The sequence below is a fragment of the Mesoplodon mirus genome (assembly GCF_964341445.2).
Source record: "Mesoplodon mirus genome assembly, chromosome: X".
Classification (NCBI taxonomy): Eukaryota; Metazoa; Chordata; class Mammalia; order Artiodactyla; family Ziphiidae; genus Mesoplodon; species Mesoplodon mirus.
The window spans coordinates 31,115,350-31,137,041 of record NC_138981.1 but is presented as its reverse complement, the minus strand read 5'-3'; the positions used below and the strand labels follow the sequence as shown (position 1 = coordinate 31,137,041).

Below are 21,692 nucleotides of genomic sequence, written 5' to 3'. Positions count from 1 at the left end.
CTACTGATTCAGAAACTCTGGAAGTGTAGGGCCCAGCATTCTGCCAGTTAACAAGCCTTCGTGGTGATTTCTGACGTTCCCTCAAGCTGAGAAGCCCCCACAGTCGATCAATGTACCTAAATACAACAACAGGTGATTAGAAAGAATTACAGTACTTCTTACATATGGAAAAATAACTACACATAAAATAGGTACAGAATTCAGTGTTGCCAGTTTAAGAGAAATTGTCTTGGCATTACTCTCTGAAGCATACGTCTGATGAGAATAGGGTGAAGACTTTCTGGGCCTTTTGTAAGTGTACATTCTCTTTTCACTTCAAATCATCTAACCTTGACCAGTTAGAACATGTTTATTCCGTCTTCTTGAGCAGCTTATCTGTTTCTTGCCCATTTCTACTGCTGTCCAAATCTGATTTATTGGCTGTACTTTCCTGCTTACCTTGGGAGGTATGTCTAGGTGCCTCACTTCTATGAAAATAAATTATATTTCTTCTTTTAAAATCCTATCTGACCTCTGCCTTGTACATGTTTTCTAGACCTTCTTTTTGCCTCCTGAGTTTTCTAGAACTCTCTGGTTCTCTGGCAGTCAAAGATCTGTAATCAATTCTTGATATGCAGAAAGACATCTTTTTTTATACTCTAAGTATTAGTAACAATTAAATCATAATTATTTGATATACACACACAAAATCCAAGCTTAAAATAATTGCTCTCCAAGGATAGATGGGAGAAGACAATTCATTACTATGATGCAATGTATCAGGCACCACCATGGATTTCCTGTTTTCTCCCTCTCTTAGTTATGGTGGGAGAGTACTTCAGGAACTGGGAGATTATAAGACGAAGAAAGATTGGGAGAGAAAGAGAGAGGTTGGCCCAGAGCCAACAAGGGGAAACAAACTGAGGTAGAACTACTATCCTGCCATCACCATTTGACAAACACAGATCTAGAATTTACTAGATAGAAGCCTTGGTTAGTACAGTGTTTTTGTCATACAGATTTAGGGAAAAATATATTGATTTGATAATTCCACAGTTTTATAATAATGCTGTTTTTATTTTACCTTGAGTTATTTCCCCAATTGTATTCCTTAATGGCGAATTTCCCCTTTATTTTTGTAATGTTCACTAAGTGCTTCTTTTTTTTGAATTTTATTTTATTTTATTTTATTTATTTTTTATACAGCAGGTTCTTATTAGTTATCTATTTTATACATAGTAGTGTATATATGTCAATCCCAATCTCCCAATTCATCCCCCCTCCATGCCCCGCTAAGTGCTTCTTCATTTGGTTTAATGTTAACACAGGAGGCTTCGTTTCATTTGCCACTAAATCTCTTTGGGTATCCAATTACTTTTATAGATCATCTAAGAAAATCTTTTTAGGTAACATGAGACTACCCATAAATTTCCAACGCAAATGGTTTCCCCTTCTTCAGATTCAGCTTATATATCTTAATTCATATTTTGGTCTATTGCATTCTTTCAGACTTAGAAAAAATAGTGAAACAAACAATTATTGAGGAGAAACTGGAAATTCATTTCAAAACTTGCTTTTATTCCTTAAAAATGGCATGCAGTAAGACTGCAATATAAAGAACACCAGGTGAAGTAGATTCTGAGAAAAGGATGAACTAATTGAAGGAGACACCGGAGCAGTCTGCAGTTAAGAGCTATCAATGCAGGTGGCATGCCAAAATGAACTACATGAAGTGTCCTTTGCGGGGGTGTGTGTGTGTAATGATTTCTCCCTGTCAATGACACTTCGGTTCATGAGCAGTTGGGACATCTGTTTCATACTCATTTCTTTGCCATGTGCAATGTTAGTTGTTCTTAAATAAATTTGCATTTATTTTGGAAAGACAGGTCTCACAGCTTAGTTTATGTTCATTGTACTTGCTACTGCCAAAAAGAGGGGATTGTAAAGGGGCCATAAAATAATTCTCTCCTTTCTTTCTTCTTACTCTGTGTTTACAAATTACATCAGGGACTAGCATTTGGGAGACGGAAATGGGATTTCCCAAAGCATAGGTTGACCTTAATGGGCAAAATGAAAGAATAAGCAGCCCTGATCTACTGATTTCACACAAGCCACTTTGTTTATTCATTCTCTATCAACCAAATGACATGCGTAACCCTCCGTAGCTCCCAGGAATTTTGGAAATATGAATGGTATAAAAATACTTCATAAAACACATAAGCATTTAGTAAACAGGCAAAGTGGTTCCAAAGGATTTGTGTTATACTCAATTACTTAGTTCTGTTACCTAATGGGCTCTAAAATTAGCTTTAGAAGATAATTACTCAAATAGCTGAAAGTTAATAACAGATGCTAAAAAATGAAAAAGTCAGTAAGCTGAATAACAAGGTTTTTGTATCCAAATAATGAAAAGAATGTAAAAATCATAGAAATAAATACTATTGCAAATCTATTCAAATAATCACAGCATTTCAGATTGGGAAGGCCCCTTAGCCATGCTCATCTCAATTCACCATCTTTTCTTCAGGACTCCTGGCATGTGATATTTTATTTGAATTCTATCAGAAATTACAAAGGAATTCACTAACATCCAAGAGCCATGCCTTTCACTTTAGAACACCTCCAAATGTTAAAAAGTAATTTCCATATGTTGATCTGTTTTGCCTTTTGAAGCAATGCTACATTTTTACTTGGCAGTTCTTCAAAAATGTTAAGGTAGTTCGTAAGTGCCTCAACGAGGTGTTTATTCTACATCTGACTTTTATTTCTCTTCAAGCTTCTTGGGAACATTATTTGGATTATAATTTTCTACTTATATTTTTATGAACTCTCGATCTTTTGCAGGCATAATTATAATCTTTCCATATCTATAGAAATGAGAAAGTGCATGCAAAAGCAAATTGAACTATAGTGTTTCGTAAAATGTAACCTAGGCTTTGTCTGTGTTCTTCCTTGTTTTAACAGGTTTTAAAAGCCGATCTAGAAAAGAAAAAGCAAACCATGGACAAACTCTGCTCACTCAACCAAGATCTTCTTTCAACACTGAAAAATACACTGGTAGCCCAAAAGATGGAAGCATGGCTGGACAACTTTGCCCAGCGCTGGGATAATTTAGTCCAAAAACTTGAAAAGAGTTCAGCACAGGTTAGTGATAATAATTAACCTATAGTAAATTATCCTTGAGATTTTTGAAATCTTCAATAAGAGAGTGGTACTGTAACCCTGCAAAGGGTGTCACTAGATTAGTCCTTGCTAAGTATTCAGTTGAATAACAACATGGCTCTCTTGGTTGCCTTGACATTGGAGAATGTGGTAGAAGTGGAGGAGTGAGTGCTAGTGGACTGAACTAGCTACTGCCTTAGAGTGTAATCCCTTCCAATTCAATGGGAATGAGGATCTGAGTGACTCAGAGCAGTCGGACAAAATGCTAGGGAACTGTGTCATCACACTGGAATGATCCCGGGAATGATGAGGGCTATTAATTGACCTCTACATTTTACGTATGAGAAAATGAAGTTTAGGGAGGAAAAGTGAATTGTCCAAGGAAAGTCAGTGATAAGAGGAGGACTAGGGCCCAGGTCCTTTGATTTCACTAAAGACCTCTTTCAATTAGTGCAAGTGAGGTTATAATCAGTGGATTTTCTGCCATAGACTGTTGTTTCATAAAATCATGCAGCTTAGTTATACTAACACATATAGGCTGTAGATTAGGAAAACATCTGTGTTTTACTTGTAGTGTCATGTGGTTTTATGCTAAGAATTGTAAAAGTTTTGATATTTTTTTAATGTGATATTTTTAAACTAGAAACTTTTATTATCTGATATGGTTATTAGATGGTAGAATCATGGGCAGTCATTCAAAATATTAACATTATGTTTAATAGTGTTTAATACATTCTGCCATATTGTTTCGCATTATAGAAGCTTTTACTAATTGGCCACAGATCATAGTTCAATGCACCATGCACACATCTCTATTAAAGCCACATTCAGTAGCTTTAGGCATATATCTCCTCTCTTGTGAGACAGTACAGGGAATTTGTTTTTTGATACTTGGCATCTGATAAGTGGCACTTAGGAAATGTTTGTTGAAAGATGAAGAAATGAAGTTTGGAGTATTGCTTCCAAGAATATAATTTAAGAAAATATGATCAGCCAACATATATGATTTTCAGTCACAGTTCAATCTTTTTTTAAAAATCAAATTCATATTTAAAATTTAAAACTTGAAGGAGTATCAGTTGCAATCATTTCTCATACAGTCATTGGGCAATAATACAAATTCTATTGACTATATTTTTGGCAGTTACTTGATATATAATAGTGATTTTACCACCAGATCATGATGATATTGTATGTAATCTGGCCTTGGTTACTTTGCGTGATCATTGGCATTTATGTAACAAATATGTGAGACATTAGAAAGTATTATACTTTTTAAACCATCAGTGATATCATTCCAATATATACCCACTGGTTCCATAGATTATTGGTGCTGTAAAATGGTCAGTTACCATGTTAAGAAGCACTGGCATTATTTGATGAAGATATTTTGAAATGTGTCTCTTTAAGGGGATATATTCACGGAGGTGTAATGGGGTTAACAAAAGGTTGCATTCTGGTTCACTTGCCCTATTGGCAGTGGTTTTCCAAACTTGAGTCTGCATAATAGTTACCTGGGAAACTGATTCAAATGCATAGTCCTAGATTCTGTGCTCAGAAAATCTCATTCAGTAGGCTAGTAATCTACATGCAGCCTTTGATAAAGTCTGCAGAACATATTTTTTTAAAACATTGAATTAGTAAGACAGTGACATATGTGCCAGTCCCCACATTCTGGTGTTCCTCAGTGCTGCCTGAAATGGGAAGAACGGAGACCTTCCTAGCAATATATTGATAGTATTTCCTAGCAGTATATTGCTAGTATTTAAATATGCTCATTCTGTGGAATGAGACTTGTGCATCTCATCAAAATCTTACTTATTTGATTATTCTAGTTGGTTAAAAAATAAAATAGAAACCTTATTTTTTAATGGCTTAAAAGTTATGAGACTAGGGGCTTCCCTGGTGGCGCAGTGGTTGAGAGTCCACCTGCCGATGCGGGGGACATGGCTTCGTGCCCCGGCCTGGGAAGATCCCACATGCCGCGGAGCGGCTGGGCCCGTGAGCCATGGCCGCTGAGCCTGCGCGTCCGGAGCCTGTGCTCTGCAATAGGAGAGGCCACAACAGTGAGAGGCCCGCGTACCGCAAAAAAAAAAAAAAAAAAAGTTATGAGACTACCACTTAGGGCAACTTACTTAACCTCCTATTTTTGAACTTTATGAAATCTATGATAAAACAGTACTAGCTTTGGTTTGTGTAATTCTTTATAAAATGATTTCCAACATATAACATATATCTGCTCTACTTGCTCACTGGGGTTTAATGAGGGTAAAATAAAGCCATAGACATGAAAACATTTTGAGAAAAAAAAAGGTTCTCTTGATATGCAAGGCATTCTGTTTAGTGAGTCTGGACAGCTTGTTGTAAGTTCACTATGATTTTTTTTTTTTAAACCATTATACACTCTTATACCAGACCAGAAGCAGATAAATGGAGTTATATTAGCAAGTTGCTTCCTAGGACACTAAGCTTGAGCCTTTCTTAAGCTCATGTCTCACTTTTCACTCCTTGGTTTTTCCCAAAAAATGCACTATCATAGGCCCAATCCAAATCATTGTTTGGGAGTGGGGGGCTCTTAGGAAGCTACCCAGGGAAAGAGGAATTAAAAGGAGATAGAGTGAAAAAAGAAATAGTATCTTGTAACTAAAAAAAAAAATGATTTTCTCTCTTACGTGTCACATTGAACTTAATCAAAATTGCATAAGAATTCCAAGAATGTTGAGGGTAAGGTTGTGACCTTAAAGAACAAAGCTCACTTGTTTGCATATATTCCAGCATGTTTGTGGGGGGAAAATAGTCACATTAATGACACAATATACTCAGTCTTTTAAAAATCCTTTTAAATGATTGGTATAAAGAATGAGCAAAGTTCTGGTAATGGTTAAAATCCAGTAGGGTGTTGGAATTGTGACTGAAATGACAAGGCATCCGATTGTGCTCATATGTGCTCATCATGTGCCCGAAATTTTGACTGCTATTCAGGTCAAGGCTTTGAGGGATTTTGACCTTATGAAACAGTAGCATGGCAAGAGATCAAAACATGAAAAAAATTAACTATGAGGGCTGCTCTGTTGCATTTCAGAGTCAGGTTTGGCTTGAATAATACCTGGACACAAGCTGAAGATGCTGAAGTTGATGAGAAGGCAGCCTAAGAAAATGGAAATACTTTGTTTCCAAAAGTTAAAAAGAATAATAACATTTGCTATGTGGATGCTTAAAATTAGAAAAGAGAGCAAATGAAATACACCTTGAATTGACGTATTTAAATACTCGAATGACCCTTTGTTTCCTCCAAACTTTTTATAAACATGCTCCTTGAAATTTACTCAGCTATTATTTCCTAACTGCCGTGCCCCTGGTGGACGTATTTATATTTTGATTGTAATTAGGGAATACGATAGTCAGAAATTCATTATAGTTAATACTTTAAATGATTTGAAATATTATTTTTCACATTTAACTGAAATCATGGTATACTATGGAAAGGGGATATTATTCATTTGCTTTATAATTTATTATAGTAATTTATGTTAGACTTGGCAGCATGAGTTTAGACGTAAGAATATATCTATCTAGGTAAGTCCAGAAGTTCTGTAGCCTTGTGATTTTTTTAAACAGAGTAAATTATCTTCTTTGCCAGAATTAAGGAACACTCTGTGACTCGTGCAAGTTCATAGCTCTTATTCCCATTTTATCAATACGTTGCTATATTCCTAATGACCATTTTTGCAGTGTTCGGAACTATGAGCACAAATATCTTAAAGATAAAATTAATATCCTCAGAATTCTCCTCCCCTTGAACATGAGCGTACATGTTTATGCTGTGTGTGTCTGTGTCTGTACTCATGGATTCCCAAATAGAGGAAGTGATTATTTTGTATGGATATATCTCTTCTACATTATTTATGTCCTTCTGAGAGTTTTAAAACTCCTGCCAGACATGTAAGTAATGTAAAACATGGTTCAAGATAATAAGCTAGTGTTTTTCATAATACCAAAAATGCAAATAGATGCAGAAGCATTAAGATGAAAATTTCTGTATTTGCCTTTCTTTTCAGAGTTCATTCTCATATTTTAGAGATCCCTGTTTTTACTCTCCATAAAATATTTTACATGCACATTCTGACTGTACCCATTCTCAAAGCATATTTCGTAGACCTCTTGATAAATGAAATGTAGTTACAATTGGTTTGCCTCTCATCTTTTTGCCAATGATTTTAATTAAAAATACTCTAAGGCCTTTCAGTTGACAACCCTTTTCAGTGGTTCCTGAAAGCTCTCCAAGTCTAATCAGTCTGCTGCCAATTAAAAAACAATTTTAATGGTTTTATAAAACCCATAATTGAAATAAAATTTCCTCACTTATTTTAGGTTTTTATCTTAATTCATGGACTAACTATCTTGAATTTTAGAGCATCTTTTGGTTAATTGCTTAGGTTAAAGGTTTTATTAGAAAATTTCCAAGTTATAGCTCAAATAACCTTGGGAATTAACTGTATTCTTTTGCTACCTTCAGCTAAAGTAGATGTTTGAGAACAGGCCGTGTGTGCATCAGTGCAATTGGTTTTATGTTGTAAATTCATTTATCTACAACAACACAAAATGTTGTAGGCACTGAAAATTTAAGAGACAAGAGCTGAATTAACTGTTGGAACCACTCATTCCTTATTTATAAAATGAAAAATTTGGTCTAGGAAGATCTCTGTAGTGTCCTTCTAGTTCTAAATGTTTATGATACGTTTCTCTTTGCTTGAAATTTTATATAAAACTCTGGAGTAATTAGTGAAGAGATTCCAACTATCTCCATTGTATAAATCTCAGAGTCAGCTGGAAGATGATAATAAAAATGAAATTCTCTTCCTATTAGAAGAAGACTGACTTCTGAAATAGTTACATTTCACTCATCATGAGTATGTAATTAAAATACCATTAAGATAAAATACTCAGCATCTATATGATAAATCTATTGTTTGTTGACAATAAATGAAATAACACAGCAAGAAAAATCCAAGTTTTTTCTGTATGCTTAATAATCTGCATCCCTAGTTAAAGAAAGTGTTCCATTACTTCCTGCCAGATGGTGTGTAGAGGAAGGTCAGGTGGATCAGAAAAAATAAATTTCGTTGCTTCTTGAATTTTTGCAGATGTGGCTAATTCACACAATTGCTCAAATTCTGTGATTAGTATGTATCCTGAAGCCAACATGTATCTCTTCTTTCTGACAATGTGTACAAAAGAGAATTTGAAGTGAGGGACAAAATACATAAAATTAAAGAGAGAGTTTTATGGAATAAACCTTCTTAACTATCATATAATATTTTATTTCAAATAGGAGAATGACTTCTTTTATGATATCTTTTGAATATTGACTCTGTGCTTATGATTCTAATATCAGTATCTATTCAAGAAGTTATATTGCCTTAATATCAGTATCAAAACAGGACAGTAATTGATATTACAGTTTAGTTACCAAGCCACTCTCATGAACTTGGGCACTCCTTACATGCTACACCTAGCTGTGTTAATTCCTTGGCATTTGTTCATGACATAGAATATTTTTTAGCCTTTTGATTAATAACCCAGCTTCCTTTGTGAGCACCTGATCTTTTACCCCAGGTTTCTCATAAAGTTCAACATATAAATCCTTTCTGTTGCTTAGAATTGTGAATCCTCACACAGTCATCAGGTATTTGTGCCTTGTGCTACCACGCCTGTGGAGATAGTTTTAAGCCTGGCTATCAGTTACCAGCTAAAGCTGTTGCTATGATTATGCAGTATGTTTTAAACTGTAGAACTGCAACCCCTCTATGCCCATTAAAAATCAGTGATCACTCTAAAGTTCTGTATGTGTAAAGAACACAACGAGAAACTTCAATCCACACTTGTCAACCTGCCTGAAATTTTTACCTCTCATCTATAAAATGGGAATAAACTTAGTACTTATTCTTAGGGCCATTGTGAGGTAATGATAACCACCACTTATTAAGCTTTTACTGCAGATACTATTTTGAGTATTTTAAATAAGATAAGGGATGCAAAGCACCTAGCATAATGCCTGGAATGTGCAGAGAGCTCCATAACTGGTAGCTATTATTACAAGTATAAGTATTTTAATAATAAAAATGATAATAAGGTAAATTAGGTAACTAATTTTTTATAATTTGAATCTCTTTTAGTAAGTTTTTTTTAAATGTTCAAATAGTATCTCACAATACCAGTAGAAATCTCTAACATCAAAACTTACAAAGTCAAGACTATTTAAATAATTAAGTGGTGCAGTTAAGAATATGGGCCAAACTGAAAGAAAGATAAGAGCATAAAGTTAACTTAAAATATAAGAACAGGTGGTAAATACAACTAGTTGCCCATGAGAAACTGGACACAGTGGTGGAAAAGAAATGTTTCCTTTCGTTATATGCCCTTTTACATTCTTTAAATATGCTTGAATGTACATATAGCTCTTTTTCAAAATGTGCATTTGTAAACAAATGGAAGAGAAAATGGTAAGAAAGATTTTCATTGTTTGAAAATAGTATGTTTTTTCTAGACCTACCCAACTTGTACAACCTTAATGCAAGAAGATGTTCACCCTAGAACTATCAAGATACTGGGCAAATGCTCTTCCAGTTTTTCTCACAATGGGAAAAATGTAAATTTTGGAAATTAACATATATCACTTTATAAGTAAAGAAGGTTCGGTTTAGAAAAATTCCTGAATTTTCTCTGGACTTTTTAGTGGTTATTACTAATGTGTAGCAAGAGAGTACTTATTGTGTTCAAACATTATGTAATTTAATTCTTGCTTCCCGGACGGGCTACATATTTTGCGAGGCTCAGCGCAGAATGAATATGCAGGGATTCTTTACAAAAGTTATTAAGAATTTCAAGAGGGTGACAGCAGAGCATGAAACCAAGAATGAGATCCTTTTGAGTGAGGGGACCTGGGTGACTACATAAGTTGCACACCCATGAAGCAGGCCTTGTTTGCAACACCCTTGTGAGAGATGTGTTATCATTACTGTTTTACATATGAAGAAAATAAATCAAAGCTCTGAGAGAGTAACCAGTCTGCCTCAAATGTTACAGGATGTGAACTGTGGACCTGTTGTTTGAGAACTGTGGAGCCTGGCTCAGAGACCTCCACTTTTAATCACTGTAAGGGGAACTAGCTTCCAAACCTAAAGACAAATAATTCTTTTCCATTTTTACTGGCTAGTTAACTGACAGATCAAGGGGCTAGTATTTAAAAACAAATCTACTTTGTTTTCGTGAAGACATTTACATGCAATTATTTTGCATACTTGTATTTTTCATATGGAACTCACCTTGTCTCACAATCATTTGTGTGGTTGTCACCTTCACTACTATACTGTGATATCTCTAAAAATAGAGGTTCCATTATATTTGTTTCTGGGTGTCCTGTAGTGACACATATTGAATAGATGTTAGAATTTAATTGAACCATTATGATTCAGCTGCTGAATAGCTTATGCAGTTTTAGATTGCTTTAATTGAATATGATGTCCAAAGTCAGAAAATCTAGGTTTTGGAGCACCCGATTAAATCTAGTTCTAGCAAGTACCTGGTATTATAGAGCTTGGAAATAAGATTTATTAGAGTCATGATTGTCAAGCTTCAGACCTTTAAGACTGTCAGGTGGAAACAATACTCACCTTACTCTTTGTTGTTTCAGGGTTCAAAACAAATTTTATTTAGTTATTTACTCAGGCCATGCAGCACAGCTTGTGGGATCTTAGTTCCCAGACAAGAGATTGAATCCATGCTCCCTGCAGTGGAAGCACAGAGTCCTAAGCTCTGGACCGCCAGGGAATTCCCAAAACAAATTTTATATGAATGAAGTCATAATAATGCAGGCTTGGGCTTCCCTGGTGGCGCAGTGGTTGAGAGTCCGCCTGCCGATGCAGGGGACACGGGTTCGTGCCCTGGTTCGGGAAGATCCCACATGCCGCGGAGAGGCTAGGCCCGTGAGCCATGGCCGCTGAGCCTGTGCGTCCAGAGCCTGTGCTCCGCAAGGGGAGAGGCCACAACAGTGAGAGGCCCACGAATCACACACACACACACAAAAAATAATAATAATAATGCAGGCTTCCACTAGGTGTAAAGATCTTTGCCAATGGGAAAAATTGATGCCCTACTCAGGAAGGAGTTGTCTGCTTCTCGAAGTAGTGAATCCTGTAGTAAGGAGGAGGTTATACTCAGTGACCTCCATAATCCCTTCCTGTCTATATTTTTAACGATTCTAACATATAATTAAGTATTTACAGTCAATAACTAAAAGAGATGGGGAAATTTAGTACATGACCAATTGTTTTTTATTCTGGAGTAGGTTTTGAAAGTAATTATTAATTTGTTATATATAATGAATTATACCCTATATTTACAGGGTCAATGCACAGATGTTTTCTTATTTCTGTATCCCAAAGGAAATGAAGTAGTAGTTTCAAATACTGTATAGTGATGATTATAGTATAGAACAATTACAGATCCACATCTGCTATTATTTTATTAAAAAATATTATTTTTTCTTTCTTATAAGGCTTGCTATATTCTTAAATTTCTTTTCATAGTATATAATGTTGCCATTTCTCTTTACCTTCCGTGGGCACATCTATCCAATTTCATAATAAATAGCAATTAGAAGATATTATAACATTTTAGAAATTAATTTCACAGCCAAATATTCAGTAGCACAAATATTCCATAACATTAGATATAACTGCAAAAAATAGCTTTGTATTTTCAGAATCTCTGCATTCTGGTGCCTGCACATATAAAAGTAGAAATTTTCTGCCTGAACAATATTTTCTTCAAGCCCTGATTGTATGCAAAAACAATTTGCCCATGTAAAAAAATGTTACTCTGAAAAAATTAAATGCTCTTGGAATCCTACTTAAAAACTCTGTGTTCCTTTTGGTTAAAGGTAGAATTAATTTTATCATGTAATTGTCATTTTGTGTTGAGTTCAGTTAGGTTTGAGGTTACATCTTAAGCATTTTTAAAAACTATGTTACCTTCTGCTTTCATTTTGGCATAACTTGTCAGTGGACTATATAATTATAGTTTGAAGCTCAGTGCTTGATTCTGAATAATGAATCTATGGAGATCTTAGAGAAGATAAAACCTGTGCTTGACACATGTAGAAACTTTATATCTCTTAATGTCTTTTTTTTAAAACTATTTAGGCTACCTAAATGGAAGTCCCTAAGGCCTTGGCATATGTAAAGATGTGGCTTGCACAAAGGGTAGCACCTTCAAAATGTATTTGTCAAAAGCAATTTTTACATAAGACACCATGACAAAGGATTTCATTACTACATGTCAATTCTTATTTGGAAGCTTAAATCAGAAGATCATGAGGCTTCCCTGCTTTCTTCCCATTGAGGGAATCGGTCATCATGTGTGAGGCAGGGAGGTTCCCTCAAATCTCTTCCTTATCTCTTGGCAAATTCAGGAAAATCAGTAAAACTACTCTTGGCCCCAACCAGATCCTTGACTATGTGTATATTTAGTACATATAAGTGGATCCAAAGCAGGCCTGTTTTGGTCTCCATGGAAATAGGTCTTCTGAAAAATTTGGCTTACTGGAAGAGTAATGATTAACATCACAAGAGGTAACTTTTTAATCTTAATAACTGGAGGACTGTGAGACAGAATTGGTGGTTAAGGCAAGAGGATGTCTCACCGTTTTGTGACTTGTCTGTCTGGTAATGCCTGTGTACTGAGGGAATGGCCTCTCACAACTTGGGTCACAAATCGTATCATTTCAAAGAGTGATGATCTATGTCTAAAAAAAATCTTTGTAAAATCTGAACACAAAGTTAGTGTAATTCTAAGCCAAGAAGAATTGAATGCTAACTTTGGATACTCAAATATTTTAACAGATTGACTAATTTAAATCAAACAAATGTAGCGTGCTTTTTAACATTCGAATAACATTCAGCTTAAATGTATTTCTGGACTAATAGGCACTTTATATTAATCTTTTATTGTACTTTTAAAGGGCATATCACTTATTTGATTAAAAAGTCATTTATTACACAGTTCAAAGAATTTTGTTTAAAAATTTATAGACTATAAATAATTATATTTATGAAAACCAAAGACATTCAGTGCACTATTTAATAAACATATACAATGTGCCAGGCAATGGAATTAGTGCTGGAATACCTGAGCACAATTTACATTAGTGTTGTAAATACTTTAAACAGCATGTCTAATTAAATGACAGAATGACACCCTAAGTTTTCCTCCTTTGCCCCACTTATTTCCTATAGCTTAACCAATAAATTGCAGAGGTGCTAGTTTACTTCTGGTTTTGAGATTACTTTCCTTTGTGGTTTCAGTCAACATAACTTAAGTCAGATAAAACAATTTGATTTGGGTTCAGTATGGTGCTATTTTGATCTGAAGGTCAATTTACCAACAAACAGGAACAGTTTCTCATTATTTTCCTTCACCACTCCAAGCAGTCTTTACTGAAGTCTTTCAAGCAGTGTGTGACCTCTGTTTCAATACTTCTTGCAGATTTCACAGGCTGTCACCACCACTCAGCCATCACTAACACAGACAACTGTAATGGAAACGGTAACTATGGTGACCACGAGGGAACAAATCCTCGTAAAGCATGCCCAAGAGGAACTCCCACCACCACCTCCCCAAAAGAAGAGGCAAATTATTGTGGATTCCGAAATTAGGAAAAGGTGAGAAGCTTTTGCTCATGGCTTTATCCTCAAACGAAGAGTAATTGTTAAGCAGGAAAACTCATCTACAGCTATTTTGATGGCAGTGTTTTTACTTAAACAATATTTCCCGAAGCCTCGGGTGCCTATAATGTCAGTTAAGTTAGTAAGACAAATTATGAAGTAAGTTTTAAAATTTCCCCCAAGCAATCCCTATCCCAACAAAAACAGAATGCTTAATGGAAATACTATTTTCTGGGTTGAAAACCACAAGTGATGGATGCCTTTTATCCTGAAAGTTTCCTTTTTTCTTATCAAGAGCCTGCTTGTTTAGTGCCTGCTTTTGCATTAAATGCCTTTTTCCAGTAATGGAAAGGACATTTTCATGAAGAAGAAGTACACCTATAATAGACACGATCCATTCTGTTAGTTTACGAGAACATAATGTCTCAATCTGCGTGTCCTAAATCAGGAGTAATTACAGAACAGATTTCCTGTTCTTTGATATTTATAAAGTCTTATCTTGAAGGTGTTAGAATTTTTAACTGAGCTTTTTGTGGATATTCTCAACTAGACATTGTAGATAAGTTAGGTATTATGTAAATCAGTAGATATATTAAAAGGATGGGAATACAATTTCATAAATGCAAAAGCTAGCATGAAAATCATAAATATGGTACAATTTCCTTTTCATGCCAATTATTATAATTCTAAGATTAAGAAAGAACATTTAAACCTGCCTTAACGTTTCTAAGCAACATGTGTTTGGGAGCACATGGAACATTTGACATTAGAATTTGTGTATACAAGGGTAGGGAAGCATGAGAAGAACATATACCCAAAAATAGCGTGTCAGATGTTTTAGGCAAAGGAAAAAAAAAACACCTAGAAAAGTTTTCAAGTACATCATCTGGGACTTTCAATACTTCCCTGTTAATCCATGACTTTTAACCTACTTTCATAATTCCACCGTAGACCACGGGGCTTTTCTCCCCGGTTGGAGCTCCTTGGCTGAGTGAACCCTCTGATTCAGGGCTCAGCAAACTGAAGCCTGCAGGCTCAATCCAGCCTGCTGCCAGTTTTTGTAGGGCTCATGAGCTGAGAACTGTTTTTTACATTTCTAAATGGTTGAAAATAATCAAAAGAATATTCCATGACATGTGAAAATTTCTGAAATTCAAAGGTCAGTGTGCACAAATAAGGTTTTATCAAAACAAAGTCAGACTCATTCATCTATGCATCATCCTTGGTTGCTTTCACATCAGAAAGGCAGGGTTGGGTAGTTGTCACAGAGACTATATGACCTACAAACCCCCAAATATTTACTATCTGGCCATTTACAGGAAAAGTTTACTGAGCCTTGTTCCAGTCAAATGGTTCTCAGAATCTTTGAATATTGGCATTCTATTTGGGGCAGCAACTTCCAAGAACTCTACTCATTATAGTGGTTAAAATTTTAACATTCATTGATGGAGAAAGAATGTGACAGCAAAAATAAATCAGTAAAGCTCTTAATGAATTTGCTTTTTATTAATCCTAAGAGCATGGCGATTAATTTGATGCCTTGTTAAATATATGTCTACCGACAATGCCTAGTGGGCACATGGATTTATGGATCCTTTGCAACAACCTATCAGCTCTCCAACAAGTTTCCAAGCAGAGCAATATGGAGACCTAGTTGATCTACCCCCTAATATGTTCGGGACCCTTCTAATACAGATATTAACAGAGCAATTTGATTCCTATCAATCTCTGCCTTCAAAAGCTTATTCTTGGCTCCTGTTTGGAGAATGTATTTGGTTAGGAAAAATGTGTTCTGAGTACTTTTTTGTTTTCAAGAAAGTGTGACTAGTGGTGAAATATTTTGCCTCCTAAATTCTGTTTGTATCATATGCTCTCAGCAGTTTTTGTAAGTGCTTGGAAGGAGATGTTCAATTGGGAACATAAAGAATATATTACTTAAATAAAAGCTAACACTTATTGAGGATTTTATTATGCACTCAGCACTAGATTAAGTGCTTTGTCTGCATAGCTCATTTATTCTTCCCCCTAACCTTCCCAAATAGGTATGGCTATTATTACTATTACACACAGCTTCAGAGTGCCTGAGCCAGGATTTCAGCTGAGGTAACCTGACTACAGAACCTGGACTGTGTAGGAAAATGTTTCTTTTGTAGATAAATGACAAAGGTGATCTTATGTCTTGGTTTGCCTGAATCATCCCAAATTACACCTTTTGTCCCAGCATAATTATATAAAGCACCAACTTTCACTCTCAGATGTATCCTGATTTGGACAGTAGGATAACATGGACACTCTGTGCAAGACTCTAGATTGATAACTTTAGACTGAACAAAGAGAGCAAATGAGCAAACATTTAGGAGCAATTAAATCCAGTAAGTGATAATTGTCTGCAGGATGGAATTTGGTTAAAAATACTATAATGGTTCCGGAGGCGTCATGCAAACATGACTGAAAACATCATGGTGGCTAGTGATTCTCTCTTGTCCCAGGTGAGAATTGCTAGTGTTTAACTGTCAAGACTGTAGTCTTGGCAATCTATTGGGTGCTGATTTTTAAAAAATGATCCCTTTTTTCAGCTTCTCTGACACACTACTGGTTCTACTCCTACTACTCTTTATCTGACTTGCTTTCTTCCTTTTGCCTAAGTCCTATGGTACTATCTCATAAATTCAAATCTTTTTTGCCCTTCTGACTTCTTTACCTGAATTATCTCCTCTCATTGATTCAAGTCCAGCTCTAAATGAGTGACTCCCAAATTTCGTAGCTCTATATCTGACTCCCTCAAATTTCACTTTTATGTCTCTAAATCTATGATCTGCATCCAGGCAGTGCTTCAATTTTTATTTTCATCAAATGCAAACATTTGTTGCCTCCAATTACCCACACCTAGTTACTCAGACATTGCACACATATTTTAGTTATTATAACTCATTGACTGTGTGGCTAAAGAAGTAGCAAATATTGGAAAAATCATGGTCTTTGGAATCAGAATTACTCAGGTTTGAAATCTGCCTGTTTTAATTACTTGCTTATGATCCCAGGCAAATTACCTAATATCTGTGCCTCAGATTCAATATCCTCACTTTATTGAACACTGAGGATTAAGTAAGAAGCATTTAATACAGTTGCCTGTAAGGTAGTTAGAATTCAGTAAATGCAGTAGCTGTGGTTCTTGTTTGCTTATGTGGATGTGGTGGAGGTAGAGGCAGTGGTGGAAGCGGTGGTGGTGATTGAGGCGTTGATGATAGTGAAGGTGATGGTTGGTGAAGAAAGTAGAGATGGTGGTCATGAACTATTGGTTAAAAAAATTCCATAAGCATCCTCTCAAGCTTACCAAATGTAACAAAAAATTGCCTTTTCATCTTCCTCTTCAAAACAGAATTTACCACCTGACTTCTCCATTTGTATCAGTTTCTCTTTCCTTTCTCCTTATTTATTATTATTATTACACTATATTATTGGGCAAGTGTAATCATTTTCCAATCATTCTAACTGCCAACGCCATACTCTAAGCCATATACCTCCCTGGGGCCAGACTTGCCCACCCCCCTTTCTGATTAATCTGCCTTAAATTAATATATCTAAAATTGCTTTTATGCTGACCCTCCAGACTTGAGATCCCCATAACTCCAGTTGTCCCCACAGTAAAACACAAACCCCTTCTTGTGGTATAAAATATTTTTTCTCCCACCAGTTTTATGTGTAGCTTCCCCGAAATCTTTCCATTTCATCCAGTACATTACATTCCTTTTTTGCTCTATGCCTGAATGTCACCCACATATATTTTTCTCATCACCAATCACAACAAAGGAATCCTGTTATCAGATTTTTTATATTTTACTTAGATTCCATATATAGTACCATGCATACAATAAATAATAAATATTTGTTGAAAGAGTAATAGAGTTCAATTAATTGTGATAACTAAAATTTTATTTTCAGTAGCATTTAAGAATTCCATCTACTTCTCATGGAATTGTTTTTAATAATAAACAAATGAACATTCTAATAATCTTTAATATTCTAATTTTACCCATTAGGATATCATCATTTATTCAGAACTATTAAGGGATTTAAAATTCAGCTTTGTACCACACTATAATTTCTTAATTATCTAAGGTACATTTAGTTGATTCCTTAATAATGATACAGTTTCTACATTTGTCATATTTACTGCATAAATTGTCCTCCTTACACTAAGATATACGAAAGTGCTTGATGGCCTTGGGTCACAAGGTAATTATTTCTAATAGTAAATTATCCCTGCAGTTCAGTGATATTATTTTACATATAGGTACTTATCAGAGTATGGAACTCAGAATAGGTTAAAACTAGATCTATTATATAGTAAATTGGGATTTATCGAGGAGATTAGTTACTAATCATATAGCAGTTATTTTAAAGAGACTTTTCACAAAAGCGTTCATTTACATTTTTTGTATCAGCCAGGTGAAAACAATGGCAAATTGAATTGTTTTTTTTTTTTTTTTGCGGTACGCGGGCCTCTCACTGTTGTGGCCTCTCCCGTTGCGGGGCACAGGCTCCGGATGCGCAGGCTCAGCGGCCATGGCTCACGGGCCCAGCCGCTCCGCGGCATGTGGGGTCTTCCCGGACCGGGGCACGAACCCGTGTCCCCTGCATCGGCAGGCGGACTCTCAACCACTGCGCCACCAGGGAAGCCCTGAATTGTTTTTTAAGTAAATGCTGTCTCAATAAGGATAATGTTTTTCAGCTATGGTGTTAATAAATGAGTATCTTTGACCTCAAGGGGAGTAGAGAGATGTTTAGAAATACCTAAATTCACTGAGTCTCTTTATCTTCTTCTAGGTAAGCAGACAGTCTTAAGTTTGCTTTCTCTCTCTATGTCCCACATGCTTACTAAATGGTGGAATTATGTACCTGCATTTATGTAGACAATTACATACCCGTATAATTATTTTGTTTTCTATTTTTCAGCTTAATTGTGTTTTTTTCCCTTTTTTTAATGTCTACTGCCTGAATGATGTTAATTTATGTCACGTCCTTGGAAGGAAGTTAGATGTGTTCGATAAGACCTGTCTTTTTGCCATTTTATGAGATTAATGCATAAGCTATTTTTGTTTTAGATATTTATTTTAACTTTGATTCCTAAACTATAATCTGGAAGTTGTAAACTAAAACATTTTAACTTATCCAAAGAATCTAATTAGATGATTAATGTGTCTAAGAGCTAATTTTTTATTTTCTATATGATAAATTGATCCTAAAATACTTGGGATGTTGGATTCAGTAATAATATTTTTTTTCCATTGGCACTGCCCAGTAAAATAAAACTTTGCTCCTTTTATCTAAGGAAACTAGACTCCAGACTTGTTCATGGTTACAGGTTAATTGAGGTCCAGAAAGGTTAAGCAACTTGCTTTCAGTTGCAAAATAAGGACTAGTGATGAGTCTCCTAATTTCCATTTCAGTGTTAACAGTTGCAATGCCCTACTTCTTTTTATGTATTAGAGTCAAATGACCTTGGTCGTAAGCTCAAATTTCAGTTTAGAAACTATTTTTGGTGAATAATAGAAACCTTACATACCATCTTCAGATGTTACGAAAAGATAACCATCCATTTAATGTTCTTAAAGCTAATTTGTCATATAAGTCAACAATAAGTCAATAAATGTTTTGAAGAATGTAAGAATGTTAATTCTAGAGGCATGCTAAGTGGCCAGAGAACACTTAGAGCAGTGATACTCATAGTGCAGTGCATGAAACAGCAGCATCACTTGGGGACTTGTTAGAAATGCAGACTTGGAGGGCGCTCCCCAAACTTGCTGAATCAGAAACTCTGCAGGTGGGCCCAGGAATCCTTTACAAGCTCTCCAGGTCATTGTTGATAAGCCTTAAAGTTTGAGAACCTTTGACCAAGAACAGTGGTTCTGATACTTTAACATGTATCAGAATCATCTGGAGGCCTTGTTAAAAGGCAGTTTACTGGTCCCCACCAGAGTTTTTGATTCAGTAGGTCTGGTGCAGTGCCTGAGAATCTTAATATCTAACGAGTTCCCAGGCGATGCTGATGTTGCTAGTTCAGGGCCCACATTTTGTAGATCAGTGCACTAGAGCATCATCTTAGTTTCATCCTGACTCTTGCTTCTCATTTCCCCAAACCAGCCCCAATGATAGGAACCATTTACTCCAGACTAGGCTAAGTGATACTACATAAGATGCCACACAAGATGATGTCCCTTCTTGTGACACCTCTAGTGCTGTATGTTGAAATGACCTTTTCATATGCCTGTTTCACCCCCTAGACTCAAAGCTTGCCAGGACCAGGGTCCATATTTTACTCCCAACCTGTTACGGGACCTTCTGGTTTGGGGATGCCCAATACATGTTCCAAGTTGAAATGCACTATAATGGGAACTGGTCCTATAAGATGCTACACATAGTTATGGATGTCTAGCTATAGCAGTTGTATGAAAATGTACTCTTCCAGAATGTGAGGCACAAAAAGATGCCAGCCAAGAGGAAGATAGAGCTATATTCCTGGAACTATGACATACAGTTTTGTTTGTTCCCTGAGTGAAGAAAATGGTAGTCACAATTATTCATCTAAAAGAAGAAGCATGGTTGAATGCAAAAAAGAGTTGATTTTTAATCAGAAGATGTGAACTACCACTATTTCCTTACTTCTGATTCTTTCCTTTACCCTCTCATACTCTACATGAAATGCTGAAACTGCTCTCAGCAAGGTCACCAGAGAACTCCTTAATTGTCAGCTCCAAAGGTCGCTCTTCAGTTTATCCTTCTTGAACTTTGTGCTGTGCTTGACAGTGGTAATTAGTTCTTTCTTGAAATTTTCCTCTTTCTCAGTTTCTGGGACATTGTTCTCTCCTGTTTCTTTTCTCCTCTTTGCATTCCGACTATGTCTTCCCATTCTCCTCTTCCTATCCTTTTCATGTTGGTCTCCAAAAGACTCACATTTTGGCTTTATTTCTTTTTATGACACTTTCTTTTCCAGGGTGATATCATTTATAATCCTGCGTTTATCACACATCTATACCTGCTGTTTTCCAAATTAACATCTCTAGCTTAACCTCCTTCCCGATGCTCATACCTGTAACATCCAAATGTTTTTTGGGCATTTCCATCTGGACTTCTTACAGAAATCACAAATGAAGTTCAACAGTTTAGACTACTCATCTTTAGAGACTGTCATTCACATCGTAGTTCCTAAAAACAGCACCTTCTGGACTTGTGCAGTGTACAACCTGTGCAGCCACTCACAGTGGTCATGATATCTGCCACCTCCCTAAGTCCTTTCAATTCTCTTTAGTGTATTTGTTCCTTTACATCCAGGCTGCCTTCCCCCTAGTTAAGTCTCATAGTTTTCTGCATGAAATTCTTAACTGATTTCTGTGCCTCTACGCTCACCCTTCTTATCCATACTGTTCACAGCCTCCTGAGGGATATCTTAAAATGCAGTTTTAATTAGATCATTCCTCTGCCCGTGGTTCTTGAAATGCATAGCACAGAAATTCCTTTCTGATTTTTGACTGCCTGACTCTCCAGCTTCTCTCCCTTCTCCCCTACCCATCTTCGTATATGCCAGTGCTACTCAAAATAGTCTGCAAACTGTTTATTACCAGTACACAATGAGATAAAGAGCTGGAGCCAGAATATAAATCAATGCACCGCTTCCTTTGTCAAGAAAGTTTTGCAATTAAAAAGAAATCAGATGAAATCGTATGCTTGGTGACTATTTATGCTCTAGTGACTTTTCTTGTCACAGGCTACTAACAGATAGTTCACAGACTGGCCACAAACTACATTTCAAATGGCACTGCCCTCTAC

The 21,692-nt window shown here is 35.9% G+C and overlaps 1 protein-coding gene across 2 annotated transcripts in view; it reads left to right on the top strand.

Moving 5' to 3' along the window:
• The window catches only part of DMD (dystrophin), a 2,064,872-nt gene that overhangs the window by 657,642 nt on the left and 1,385,538 nt on the right, over positions 1-21,692 (top strand). For both annotated transcript variants that reach the window (XM_082609524.1, XM_082609523.1), the window contains exons 16-17: positions 2,944-3,123; positions 13,687-13,862. In XM_082609524.1, the coding sequence (XP_082465650.1) occupies positions 2,944-3,123; positions 13,687-13,862 (356 nt within the window). The remainder of the gene's footprint in view (positions 1-2,943; positions 3,124-13,686; positions 13,863-21,692) is intronic.